Below are 14657 nucleotides of genomic sequence, written 5' to 3'. Positions count from 1 at the left end.
AAAAGGTAGAACAGGCTGCATTTTTTTCTGCACAGGACTGTATTGAAATGCGGTAAAACGCATCGAACGTGCACTGGAATGCATGGGGACGCACCAAAAACGCAGTGGAACACACGTACCTATTTCAATTGAAGAAAAAGAGAGGGGGAAAAAATTAACTAGAATGCATAAAACGCATCAAAAACACACCAGAAAACGTGTGTGAACTGGCCCTTAATGTTTTGGGGTTCGGAGTAACTTGTGCTGATAAATGGCTGTGTAAATATCACGTGACATAAAAAAACCCAAATTGCAATCGCCTCTCTTTCATTCTAGTCCTCTGCCTTTAGAATGTATATCATGTTAGGGGAGGGAAGTGATTTTCTACAGATACGAACTGTCGGCGCTGTACAAATCCTGTATTATAAGAAGAGTCATCATGGATGGGAGGAATTATAATATTGTCCGGACGTGAAGAGGTTACAATGGGAGTCCTCTGGCTCTGCCTGTGGGCGGGGACGTTTGGCTGAGTGCGGCCGCCGTAGTCGGAGTCCCCTCCCCCTCTCCCGGTTGCAGTTGTCCTGTAGATGAGGTTCCTGCTCCGGGACTTGCAGTGGGGAGATGTCGGGGTCCGGTGGGGGTCCATCTACGGCCACCATGCAGGATGTACAGCAGATGATCGCTAAGAAGGACGAGCTGGAAGCTGAGATAAAGGCGTTCTATGAGGTCCTGGAGGATGTGAGTCCTGCTGTGTCATTGCTGTCAGTGTACTGTGCGTATCGTCCGATCGCGGTGCTCCGATCGGTCCTAGGTCTGTCGGTGTACTCTACGTATCGTCCGATCGCGGTGCTCCGATCGGTCCTAGGTCTGTCGGTGTACTGTGCGTATCGTCCGATCGCGGTGCTCCGATCGGTCCTAGGTCTGTCGGTGTACTGTGCGTATCGTCCGATCGCGGTGCCCCGATCGGTCCTAGGTCTGTCGGTGTACTGTGCGTATCGTCCGATCGCGGTGCTCCGATCGGTCCTAGGTCTGTCGGTGTACTGTGCGTATCGTCCGATCGCGGTGCTCCGATCGGTCCTAGGTCTGTCGGTGTACTCTACGTATCGTCCGATCGCGGTGCTCCGATCGGTCCTAGGTCTGTCGGTGTACTGTGCGTATCGTCCGATCGCGGTGCTCCGATCGGTCCTAGGTCTGTCGGTGTACTGTGCGTATCGTCCGATCGCGGTGCCCCGATCGGTCCTAGGTCTGTCGGTGTACTGTGCGTATCGTCCGATCGCGGTGCTCCGATCGGTCCTAGGTCTGTCGGTGTACTGTGCGTATCGTCCGATCGCGGTGCTCCGATCGGTCCTAGGTCTGTCGGTGTACTGTGCGTATCGTCCGATCGCGGTGCCCCGATCGGTCCTAGGTCTGTCGGTGTACTGTGCGTATCGTCCGATCGCGGTGCTCCGATCGGTCCTAGGTCTGTCGGTGTACTGTGCGTATCGTCCGATCGCGGTGCTCCGATCGGTCCTAGGTCTGTCGGTGTACTGTGCGTATCGTCCGATCGCGGTGCTCCGATCGGTCCTAGGTCTGTCGGTGTACTCTGCGTATCGTCCGATCGCGGTGCTCCGATCGGTCCTAGGTCTGTCCGTGTACTGTGCGTATCGTCCGATCGCGGTGCTCCGATCGGTCCTAGGTCTGTCTGTGTACTCTGCGTATCGTCCGATCGCGGTGCTCCAATCGGTCCTAGGTCTGTCGGTGTACTCTGCGTATCGTCCGATTGGTCCTAGGTCTGTCGGTGTACTCTGCGTATCGTCCGATTGGTCCTAGGTCTGTCGGTGTACTCTGCGTATCGTCCGATCGGTCCTAGGTCTGTCGGTGTACTCTGCGTATCCTCCGATCAATCCTAGGTCTGTCGGTGTACTCTGCGTATCGTCCGATCGCGGTGCTCCGATCGGTCCTAGGTCTGTCGGTGTACTCTGCGTATCGTCCGATTGCGGTGCTCCGATCGGTCCTAGGTCTGTCGGTGTACTCTGCGTATCGTCCGATCGCGGTGCTCCGATCGATCCTAGGTCTGTCGGTGTACTGTGCGTATCGTCCGATCGCGGTGCTCCGATCGGTCCTAGGTCTGTCGGTGTACTGTGCGTATCGTCCGATCGGTCCTAGGTCTGTCGGTGTACTGTGCGTATCGTCCGATCGCGGTGCTCCGATCGGTCCTAGGTCTGTCGGTGTACTCTGCGTATCCTCCGATCGATCCTAGGTCTGTTGGTGTACTCTGCGTATCGTCTGATCGCGGTGCTCTGATCGGTCCTAGGTCTGTCGGTGTACCGTGCGTATCGTCCGATCGCGGTGCTCCGATCGGTCCTCGGTCTGTCGGTGTACTCTGCGTATCGTCCGATCGCGGTGCTCTGATCGGTCCTAGGTCTGTCCGTGTACTGTGCGTATCGTCCGATCGCGGTGCTCCGATCGGTCCTAGGTCTGTCGGTGTACTCTGCGTATCCTCCTATCGGTCCTAGGTCTGTCGGTGTACTGTGCGTATCGTCCGATCGCGGTGCTCCGATTGGTCCTAGGTCTGTCAGTGTACTCTGGGTATCCTCCGATCGATCCTAGGTCTGTTGGTGTACTCTGCGTATCGTCTGATCGCGGTGCTCTGATCGGTCCTAGGTCTGTCGGTGTACTGTGCGTATCGTCCGATCGCGGTGCTCCGATCGGTCCTAGGTCTGTCGGTGTACTGTGCGTATCGTCCGATCGCGGTGCTCCGATCGGTCCTAGGTCTGTCGGTGTACTCTGCGTATCGTCCGATCGCGGTGGTCCGATCGGTCCTAGGTCTGTCGGTGTACTCTGCGTATCGTCCGATCGCGGTGCTCCGATCGGTCCTAGGTCTGTCGGTGTACTCTGCGTATCCTCCGATCGATCCTAGGTCTGTCGGTGTACTCTGCGTATCGTCCGATCGCGGTGGTCCGATCGGTCCTAGGTCTGTCGGTGTACTCTGCGTATCGTCCGATCGCGGTGCTCCGATCGGTCCTAGGTCTGTCGGTGTACTCTGCGTATCCTCCGATCGATCCTAGGTCTGTCGGTGTACTGTGCGTATCGTCCGATCGCGGTGCTCTGATCGGTCCTAGATCTGTTGGTGTACTCTGCGTATCGTCCGATCGCGGTGCTCCGATCCGTCCTAGGTCTGTCGGTGTACTCTGCGTATCGTCCGATCACAGTGCTCCGATCGGTCCTAGGTCTGTCGGTGTACTAGGTCTGTCGGTGTACTGTGCGTATCGTCCGATCGCGGTGCTCCGATCGGTCCTAGGTCTGTCGGTGTACTCTGCATATCGTCCGATCGCGGTGCTCTGATCGGTCCTAGGTCTGTTGGTGTACTCTGCGTATCGTCCGATCACAGTGCTCCGATCGGTCCTAGGTCTGTCGGTGTACTCTGCGTATCGTCGGATCACAGTGCTCCGATCGGTCCTAGGTCTGTCGGTGTACTCTGCGTATCGTCCGATCACAGTGCTCCGATCGGTCCTAGGTCTGTCAGTGTACTCTACTTATCCTTTAACTGCTTCTGCGCCGCCCTATAGCAGAAATAGTGCTACAGAGCGGTACGGGTGCGCTAAATCACATATATGCTATTTTGCAGTTCCAGGCAGGGGGCACACACCCTACTAGCGCCGCCATTCGCAGCCTCGATTGTCAATCACCGGGTCCCGGCAGTTGATTCCTCGTCAGCACCCGATGATTGCCGAGTATCTCCAACGGGGGATAGACCTGTCTATAAACAACACAGATCTCTCCGCTGTCAGCTCCTGCACACTGCTTTGTATGGCTCTGCATAGCACAGCCATACAAAGCAGTGTACTTACAGTGGAAACCACACACCCCATACTGTGAAATAGCACACAGTTAACCCTTTGATTGCCCCACATGTTAACCCCTTCCTCCCCAGTGCCATTAGTACAATGTCAGTGGTTTTGTTTTTGCACTGATCACTGTATTGGTGTCACTGGGGATGTCAGTGACACCAAGTCAGTTACCCCCAGTGTCAGAATGCCCGCCACAGTCCAGCAGTAAGTTGCTGATCGCCGCCATTACTAGTAAAAACAACCCCAACAAATCCCAGTATATATACTGCCATTTGTAAACGTTATAACTTTCACGTAAACCAAATAATATACACGTATTGGGATTTTTTTTAAGTAAAGACATGTAGCAAAATACATTTTGGCCTAAATTTATGACAAAATTAGATTTTTTTAAAAAATTTTTATTGGACATGTTTGATAGCAAAAAGTAAAAAATACTGTTTTTTTTTTTTTTTCTATAGCGCAAAAAAAAACCACCACACAGGCGATCAAATACCACCGAAAGAAAGCTCTATTTGTGGGAAAAGAAGGACGTAAATTTCATTTGAGTGCAGCATTGCATGACCGCACAATTGTCAGTTAAAGTAGCGCAGCACCGTAATGGCCTGGTCAGGAAGGGGGGGGTAAATCCTCTGGAGGGCATGTGGTTAACAATCCCCCAGCTACACATCTAAACTTAGCCGAAAGTGGGGTACACACTATGAGAGAATTAGAGGAAAAATTCCATACGAGGAATGACCATTCGATTGATGGTGTGTACACAACTTCCGACATCCGATTCAGACTTTCCAAATGATAATACCCAAAGGGACAAACTCCCAAATTATTCTTGTACGTAAACAGAACTAATGATTTTCATGTATTGTGTACGGTTTTCTTATGAGAAAACTTGGATATGAAAGACTGCACATGATCAGATAATAAACAACAGTAATCTACGCTGCAACATTTCTACATCAAACAAAATATAAAGCCTTTGTCATTCAAAATTTTTGTACAATTAGTACCATCGCTGGGTTTGACATGTTGTGAAACATCGAGGAAATCTAGATGATCGTTCATCTGATTTTCCTATCGTGTGTACATAGCTTAAGACTAGGCATACATTATGCAATTTTCTTTTTCTTCGACCACAAGTTGAAGGAAAGAAAATTACTTGATTCTCGCATCAACACAGTCGGTGTTGATGGGGGAATCCATCCTACAGTGTTATTGTGTTTTTCCGACGGGAGGTATTCCCACCGGCAGAATACAATGATCACTGCTGGCAGCTATAGTCACCAGCAGTGATCGCAAGAAAAAAAAAGCCGACAGGCTGGTCGTACTGAAATTGATCAACTTCTGTACAACCAGCCTGCCCATAGATAGATCATAGTTTGGCTGGTTCCTGGTGAACCAGACGAATTTTGATCCATCTATGGCCGACTTAAGGGATAATGAGACAATAACACCAGAAAGTTGAACCTTGGTTTTACTGCTCCCCCCAACCACTCCTCCTGTAGACAACCAGAGAGGCGTGTACGTACAACAAGAGGGGGGGCCGTGTTAGTACAACAAGAGGGGGGGCCGTGTTAGTACAACAAGAGGGGGGGCCGTGTTAGTACAACAAGAGGGGGGGCCGTGTTAGTACAACAAGAGGGGGGGCCGTGTTAGTACAACAAGAGGGGGGGCCGTGTTAGTACAACAAGAGGGGGGGGCGTGTACGTACAACAAGAGGGGGGGTGTAATACAACAAGAGGGGGGGTGTAATACAACAAGAGGGGGGGTGTAGGATCAACGAAGGGGGGCGTGTAGGATCAACGAGGGGGGACGTGTAGGTTCAACAAGAGGGGGGGCATGTAGGTTCAACAAGGGGGGGTGTAGGTTCAACAAGAGGGGGGGCGTGTACGTTCAGCGGGGGGGGGACGTGTACGTTCAACAAGAGGGGGGGCGTGTAGGTTCAACAAGGGGGGGGGTGTAGGTTCAACAAGGGGGGGGGGTTTAGGTTCAACAAGAGGGGGGGTGTGTACGTACAACAAGAGGGGGAGCGTGTACTTACAACTAGAGGGGTGTGTTCATATACCACAACTGTGATGGTTTGCACTGCAGCATGCCAAACATTATCTCTGCTGTCGCATCCAACAGGCAGTACCACCAGCTGAACGTAACCATGTGCCATGCAGGGTTTAAGGGGTCACAGCAGGCAGTAAGAAGGTAGCACAGGCCCTCCTCACCGCCTGGTGCTTTTTTGAAGAGTGATCCGCATTCAGAGAGCAGCACTAGTGTAAACTAGCCCGTAGGGTTACCATACACATTACAATCTGACCTTCCAATCTTTGTACAATTTACCAAGCTGTGTAATATAAGGACCTCCCTAATCTATCCAATCAGGCAGGCCTTTTCATTACCTAGTTGTTGGTAGATCTGTAAAAAAAAAAACTGTACAATCAGATTGTAACATGTGTGGTGAGTCTAAGCAAAGAGAAATGGTGAGTCCAGGCATGTTCAGATCCTAGTCCAAGTCTGCCAGGAAGCTGTCGCCCCCTACCTGGCCCATCATAAGCCACCAAAGTATTCCCCAACCTAGAGCCAGGACTGCTGTTAGGAACCACAGGGCCTCATATAGCCACCCTGACAGGGCTCCCCCAAAGAAAACACAGTTATGAATGAACACAGTGAATGATCAGTACTGATTACTCATTGTGTTCATTCAGAAAAGGAGTGGCCTGGGAAATGTGATGTATTTACCAGACCCTTCCCCTTACTCTCCATATCTGAAGGATCCTATTGTGTTTTTGTAGCTCCCAGTGGGAAGGAGAGGAGGGGATATGGCAGCACTACAGGGAGGTGGGAGCACACAGGGGGCCAAGGCAGCAGGGGTAAACATATGGTGCACAGGGAGGGTGAAGGGTGCGGCGGGGAGGCAATTACTGGAACCGATTCCTGTATGTCTCTCCCTGCAACAGCTGAACGCCAGCAGGAGGGAGAGGAGAAGAAGCCAGCTTTCAGCTGCTGCAGAGAGAACCATACAGGGGATCGGTTCCAGTAATTGGCCCCCACTGTGCCGATCACCCTCCCTGCCCGCATCAGATTCACCCAGCTGTCTGGGCCCCGTACAGGAGGACCGGCGGTACCCCCTCATCCACAGCCACACATACACAAGAAGCATGCATACTTGCAGGGAATACCTCAGCTATTTATGGTTTCCCCTGGTACAGTGACAGTTTCCTGGTGATCTTGCGGCCTGTCTGCACGCACCAGGCCTCTAGGAAAGTTGGAGACACAGGAGAAGGGGCTGAAGGGAGAACCTCTGCTTCAACCAAGACAGTGCTCAACTCCATTGGCTAGTAAGTTTGTTGTGCTTTTTTCTGAGAGCGTGATTTGTGAACCTTTACACTGGCGGTAATGTATACCACCCTCTGAAAAGCGATCAACAGTGGATTGAGCGTATGCAGAATATAGAAATTTTTTTTTGCATACTCGTTTATTGTACTCCTGCTTATGACCACACCGTCAAATACATGAGTACAGAGGCACACACCGTTCATGCCAATGACATGCTGTACACTGCACCTGGGCAGAGGAAATACCCCGGGAATTATGCGGAATGGGCTCAGACAACCCATGTGCTCACTACAAATATTCTGATATCTATGATGCCGACTTACCTTGTGCTATACGTTGGAGTTATGTGCTAATACTTCATTCACAGCAAAAGAATATTGGAATGGATGGACCGCTGGTGGACATTGATGGTTACCCGAGGGCAGATGTAGACCTCTACCAAATTCGGACAGCTCGGCATAACATTGTCTGTGAGTGGTTTATTGATGTTCAGCATTGATGGTCTTTCCCTGTTCTGCTAGTACTCTGTTGGGATTATTTTTGTAGGTTTATTCGAGAGGGTGGGATAGGCTTCCCTGAAGATTTCACCTAAAATTGATTCTAAAGGTTTGGGTTTTTTAAAGAAAAAATAACAAACATCCTATACTTACCTGCTGTGTGCAGTGGTTTTGCACAGAGCAGCCTGGATCCTGCTCTTCCTGGGGGCCCTCCTGTTGGGTGCCCCCACAGCAAGCAGCTATCTATTTTATTCTATTCTATTTTTTTTTTCTCTATTCAAATTTAAATTTATTCCATTTGAATTTCGGAAGACAGTTAAATACTTTCTATTTTACTTTCTATTTTTTTCTATCCTATTCATTTCTATTCTAATTTATACTATTCAAAATTGAATTTATTCCATTTGAACCTCAAAAGTTATATTCTATTTCTTTCTATCTTCTAATCTATTTTATTGGAAATTCAAATGTCATAAGACTGTTCTATTCCTTCTATTTTATTCTATTCTATTCAAAATTTGAATTTTGGAATACAGTTATATACTTTCTATTTTATTCTATTCTATTGGAGTTTTTTCTATTCAATTCTATTTTTTTCTACTCAATGTATTCTATCCTATTGTTTTCTATTCTATTTGATTTTAAATTTATTCTATTCTAAATTTTAATTTTGAAGTTATATACTTTCTATTTTATTCTTTTATATTGTTTTTTTCTATTCTTTTCTACCTGATTTACTCAATTTATTGTACTTTATTGTTTTCTATTTTATTCTAATCTATTCTATTCAATATCTAATTTATTCTATTTGAAATTCGAATTTCAAAAAACAGTTATATTTTTCCTATTCTATTCTGTTGTTTTTTTATATTCTATTTTAGTCTTTTCTATTCCATTCTTTTCTAATCTAATCTGTTCTTTTGTTTTCTATTCTTTTATTTTCTATTCTGTTTTTATTCTAATCTATTCTTTTATGTTCTATTCTATTCTTTTTGTATTCAAATTCGATTTGAATTTTGCTTTGTTAATTTGGATTCGTTGCTATTATAACTCGGAAATACATTAGAATCTCCAAATACTGGAAAATTTGTCTGAATTTCAATTCGGAATGAAACAAACCACACATGTCTAATGCCAATTTAGTTGTCTGTGACTACCCTACTTTAAAGGGTAAGTACACACCCCAGACTCTGCTCCTTTACACAATGCACCTGAAATCACAGTTGACATTGCCTAGCCTACCCAAAGCCAACACAGCTCTAGTTGGCTTATCATTGCAAAATAATGCTGACATCATGTCACTTAGAATTGGTCACACAAAGGCTTTTTTTTTCTGTTGTTCCACACCTGTATGATTTGTTCAAATCACACTTATAGAAAATGTTTATCTGCATGAGTAATCTGGAAGAAGAAAAAATGGAAAATTGAAAGATAAGTTACTCTCGCACTGAAATCGGCAAAAACGCATGTGCGTTTTTACTGCAAGTTTTTTTTTTTTTTTTTTTTTTTTACAGGACATGAAATTTTAATGTGTTTTTACCTAATTTGTTTTTATTGATTTCAATAGGGAGGTGCAGTGGAGGTTGCAATTTTGCTTTTTTGTTTTTTAACGCACCAAAAATGCAGCAAGCAGGATTTTTAAAAACGCATCGGATCCACAACAGATCAGTTTAAAGAGTTCCATAGGAATACATGGTCTTCAATTTCTTTTTAGCGCAGAGGCGGAAGGAAAACGAATCGGTGTGTGAAAGCAGCCATACTTACTGTAATTTTCCTTTCCTACTGAGTTCCATGGGACCTGGAGCTGTCAGGGAAATGTGCTTTAGTTGGACTGGCACTCTAGGCTTTGTGTGTCTAATAAAGTAACAATGTAAATGTTTCTTGATTTTGGAAACAAAGCAAAAACAGAATTGCTCATTTTTGTTATAAGGTTTACAAAATGATCATAAAGCCATCATGAAAGACATTGAAGAGGCCTTGCACAACTTACATGCACGGGACAAAGAAAAGAGACTGAAAGACGAAGCCGAGGCGCAGGCTGAAGCTCTACAACATAACCTCGATCTTCCTGTGCCCTTTGCTAGAGTCGACGCGGTCAGCCCAGGATCTCCAGCTAGCATGTCTGTAAGTTTACCATACTTATTAGTTAGAATTGTTTTGCTCAACTTTTATTCCTCTTTGGTTCTCAGAAGTTCTTTTTGGTGTAGGGGCTAGATCACACAGGCTGCACTCAAACATTCCATTTTAGCATGCTGGTTGCTTTCAGTTTGGCATTTACTGCACCACACATGACAGAAGTCTACTGGATGGTGGGATGCGCTGTTTTAGTGCATCACATTGTTTACTTTATTTCCTTTATGTTTGGAGGAAATTAAATGTAATCTCCAAACACGGAAAGGTTTCTTCACAGTAAGAGCTGTGAAAATGTGGAATAGACTCCCTCAAGAGTTGGTTCTGGCCAGCTCAGTGGATTGCTTTAACCCCTGTACGCCAGCCACACACAAATGTGCGGCCTCTCGGCGTCTAGGCTTAAACGCCGAGCAGCCGTACATTTGCGTTCATGTAAGAAAAAACATATGTGCTGAGAGCGCACGCCCTGCGCACTCCCAGCACGCATGTCCGGTACTCATGGAAAGGTCCCGGTCTGCTCTTTCGATCGGGTCCTTTCCCGATCATGTGACGACGCGTCACGGCGGTCACATGATCCCTAAACCACGCCCCGCCCGTTACGCCTCCCGCCTTCCGAAACTCTTAAAGGGCCGGGAGGCGCCGGCGGGAATGGGTTAAGCAGTTGCCGACTGCAGGTAGCCAATTGACGGCTGAACTGCGGCTGGCCAGTTCTGGGAGGCCGTCATATGAAGTCCTCCCAGAACGTGCTCTCCTGCGCACCCCCGGCGATCTCCGTGATTGCTGTGTCCTAAGGACACAGCTGATCATGTGATGTGGTAAAAGGCCAATCACAGCAGCCTTTTACCACATGATCAGCCGTGTCCAATGAAACACTGATCACTGGGAAATGCAATTGCCGGTTCTCGGCTGCCCTTTCCTCACGCTGTCAGAGCATGGGGAAAATACTGCCGAGCATCGGCAGTTGTCAGGGCAGGGATCGGCACCGATCATCAGGGCACTAATGATCGGTGCCTAGCAGTGCCGCCCAGTAGTGCCGCCCACGTGTGCCCAGCAGTGCCGCCAGTTAGTGTCCAGCAGTGCCGCTTGTCAGTGCCGACTATCAGTACCCATCAGTGCCGCCTATCCGTGCCACCTCCTTAGTGTTGCCCATCAATGCACATCAGTGAAGGCAAAAAATTACCTGTTTGCAAAATTTTATAATAGAAACAAAGAAACCTGTTTTTTTTTTGGCTCTTTTTTTGTTTATAGCGCAAAAAGTAAAATGCCCAGCAGCAAGTAAATGCCACCAAAAGAAAGCTCTATTTGTGAGAAAAAAATGACAAAAATGTTATGTGGGTATAATGTTGCATGACCGCGCAATTGTCATTCAAAGTGCAACAGCGCTGAAAGTTGGAAATTGGCCTGGTAAGGAAGGGGGTATAAGTACCCAGTAGGCAAGTGGTTAAAAAAGGCCTGGATTCTTTCTTAGATACACAGAATATAACTGGATACTAACATTTATAGGTAACGTTGATCCAGGGAATATCTGATTGCCTCTTGGGGGATCTGGAAGGAATTTATTCCCTGCGGGAGCAAATTGTATCATTCTTCGCATTTTTTTGCCTTCCTCTAGATCAGCGGTTCTCAACCTGGGGGTCGCGACCCCTTTGGGGGTCGAACGACACTTTCCCAGGGGTCGCCTAAGACCATCGGAAAACACATATTTCCGATGGCCTTAGGAACCGAGACACCGCTCCTTGATCCGTCTGCAGGTGTGGGCGGGATGACATGCCGTCCCTGTCATCTGGACACACCCCCGGGATCAATCCTTCCTCGTCGGTGATTGGCCGCCGGAACTGTAGCTCAAGAGAGGCACACAGGCGGCCAATCACCGGCGAGGAGGTGGAGCTTGGAAAGGAGGAGCCGAGCGGCACCGCGAAGCACGAGCGAGTGAAGAGGAGGAAAGCGGCCGGAGAAGGAAGCCATCTGACCGGTAAGTGTTTGTACCTTGGGAGAGGGAGGGAGCGAGCGAGCCCAGGCTGGAGCAGGGGTCAGCAAGGTAAGTATCATTGGTGTCAGTGGGAGGAATAGTGCCCAATCATTGGTGTCACTATTACCAATGATGGGGCACTATTCCTCCCCCCACTGACACCAACGATGGGGCACTATTCCTCCCACTGACACCAACGATGGGGCACTATTCCTCCCACTGACACCAACGATGGGGCACTATTTCTCCCACTGACACCAATGATGGGGCACTATTCCTCCCACTGACACCAATAATGGGGCCGTATTCCCCCCACTGACACCAATGATGGGGCACTATTCCTCCCACTGACACCAGTGATGGGGCACTATTCCTCCCACTGACACCAATGATGGGGCACTTTTCCTCCCAGTGACACCAGTGATGGGACACTATTCCTCCCACTGACACCAGTGATGGGGCACTATTCCTCCCACTGACACCAGTGATGGGGCACTATTCCGCCCACTGACACCAATGCTGGGGCACTATTCCCCCCACTGACACCAACGATGGGGCACTATTCCCCCCACTGACACCAACGATGGGGCACTATTCCCCCCACTGACACCAACGATGGGGCACTATTCCTCCCATTGACACCAACGATGGGGCACTATTCCTCCCCCCACTGACACCAACGATGGGGCACTATTCCTCCCATTGACACCAACGATGGGGCACTATTCCTCCCCCCACTGACACCAACGATGGGGCACTATTCCTCCCCCCACTGACACCAACGATGGGGCACTATTCCTCCCCCCACTGACACCAACGATGGGGCACTATTCCTCCCCCCACTGACACCAACGATGGGGCACTATTCCTCCCACTGACACCAACGATGGGGCACTATTCCTCCCACTGACACCAACGATGGGGCACTATTCCTCCCACTGACACCAACGATGGGGCACTATTCCTCCCACTGACACCAACGATGGGGCACTATTCCTCCCACTGACACCAAGGATGGGGCACTATTCCTCCCACTGACACCAACGATGGGGCACTATTCCTCCCACTGACACCAACGATGGGGCACTATACTTCCCTCTGATATCAACGATGGGGCACTATTCCTCCCACTGACACCAATGTTGGGCACTATTGCTCCCCCTGATGCCAACGATGGGGCACTATTCCTCCCACTGACACCAATGATGGGGGCACTATTCCTCCCACTGATACCAATGATGGGGCACTATTCCTCCCACTGACACCAATGATGGGGCACTATTCCTCCCACTGACACCAATAATGGGGCCGTATTCCCCCCACTGACACCAATGATGGGGCACTATTCCTCCCACTGACACCAGTGATGGGGCAGTATTCCTCCCACTGACACCAGTGATGGGGCAGTATTCCTCCCACTGACACCAGTGATGGGGCACTATTCCTCCCACTGACACCAGTGATGGGGCACTATTCCTCCCACTGACACCAGTGATGGGACACTATTCCTCCCACTGACACCAGTGATGGGGCACTATTCCTCCCACTGACACCAGTGATGGGGCACTATTCCTCCCACTGACACCAGTGATGGGGCACTATTCCCCCCACTGACACCAATGATGGGGCACTATTCCCCCCACTGACACCAATGATGGGGCACTATTCCCCCCACTGACACCAATGATGGGGCACTATTCCCCCCACTGACACCAATGATGGGGCACTATTCCCCCCACTGACACCTATGATGGGGCACTATTCCTCCCATTGACACCAACGATGGGGCACTATTCCTCCCCCCACTGACACCAACGATGGGGCACTATTCCTCCCACTGACACCAATGATGGGGCACTATTCCTACCACGGACACCAATGATGGGGCACTATTCCTACCACTGACACCAATGATGGGGGCACTATTCCTACCACTGATACCAATGATGGGGCACTATTCCTCCCATTGACATCAGTGATGGGGCACTATTCCTCCCACTGATATCAATGATGGGACACTATTCCTCCCACTGACACCAATGATGTGGCACTATTCCTCCCACTGATACCAATGATGGGGCACTATTCCTCCCACTGACACCAATGATGAGGCACTATTCCTCCCACTGCAAAATTACAGTTATGAAGTAGCAACGAAAATAATTTTATGGTTGGGGGTCACCACAACATGAGGAACTGTATTAAGGGGTCGCGGCATTAGAAAGGTTGAGAACCACTGCTCTAGATCAACTGTGGGTATAGGATTATAACTTTTTTTTTTTTTTTGGTTGAACTGGATGAACTTTTGTCTTTTTTCAGCCAGACTAACTATGTAACTGTTTTAAGTGTACACTTCATTTGGTCCTCTGCACAGCAGCGTGGTACAGTAACCTCCAGTGCACTGTGGAAAATACGGCATGTCTGCATGTCACTGCACCACACATGGCAGAAGGATTGTGGCGTGAAAAGGGTACACAGAAAACAATTATTTTCTATATGCTCATATCGTGACTGGAGTTGATAAGGTGCAGAAAATCATCAGTCACTGCACATAGTGTGAACTGCAGTGATTACATTTTATTGTACATGCTTCTTCACCAGAAATCAAGCAGCATTGTAAAATAAAATATATTGAATCACTTCCACTAATGCTTAAGAAGAAACATATACGAGGGCTGGTGGACCCGATGCAGAGATGATCACCTCCAATGCCCTGCATACAGAGGTTTGCTCTTATGAGGTTACATGTAAAGTGCAGAGAAAACAATTAGCAGCTAAAGATTTCCAGGCCAACAGCCCATACAGATCCTGAATGTTGTCTGGTGCAGTAAGATAAAATGACAGCTCTTTTTAATTAAAATAATAAACCTGATATATTTAGGTCTCTGTGCAATCTCGAATCTCCTCTTCTGCGGACCCCCACCACTG

General features: G+C 48.5%; 1 protein-coding gene across 1 annotated transcript in view; it reads left to right on the top strand.

The window, feature by feature from the left end:
• The first annotated feature begins 511 nt into the window (after window positions 1-511).
• The window catches only part of PSMD9 (proteasome 26S subunit, non-ATPase 9), a 30698-nt gene continuing 16552 nt past the window's right edge, over window positions 512-14657 (top strand). The window contains exons 1-3 of the mRNA XM_089662049.1: window positions 512-717; window positions 7501-7603; window positions 9561-9754. Coding sequence (XP_089518175.1) covers window positions 601-717; window positions 7501-7603; window positions 9561-9754 — 414 coding nt within the window. The 5' untranslated portion in view covers window positions 512-600. The remainder of the gene's footprint in view (window positions 718-7500; window positions 7604-9560; window positions 9755-14657) is intronic.

The sequence above is a fragment of the Staurois parvus genome, unplaced genomic scaffold, assembly GCF_062004578.1.
Source record: "Staurois parvus isolate SC_StPar_1 unplaced genomic scaffold, SC_StPar_1.0 ptg001418l, whole genome shotgun sequence".
NCBI lineage: Eukaryota > Metazoa > Chordata > Amphibia > Anura > Ranidae > Staurois > Staurois parvus.
The sequence above is the reverse complement of the archived record's forward strand: the minus strand, read 5'-3'. Positions and strand labels throughout refer to the sequence as shown.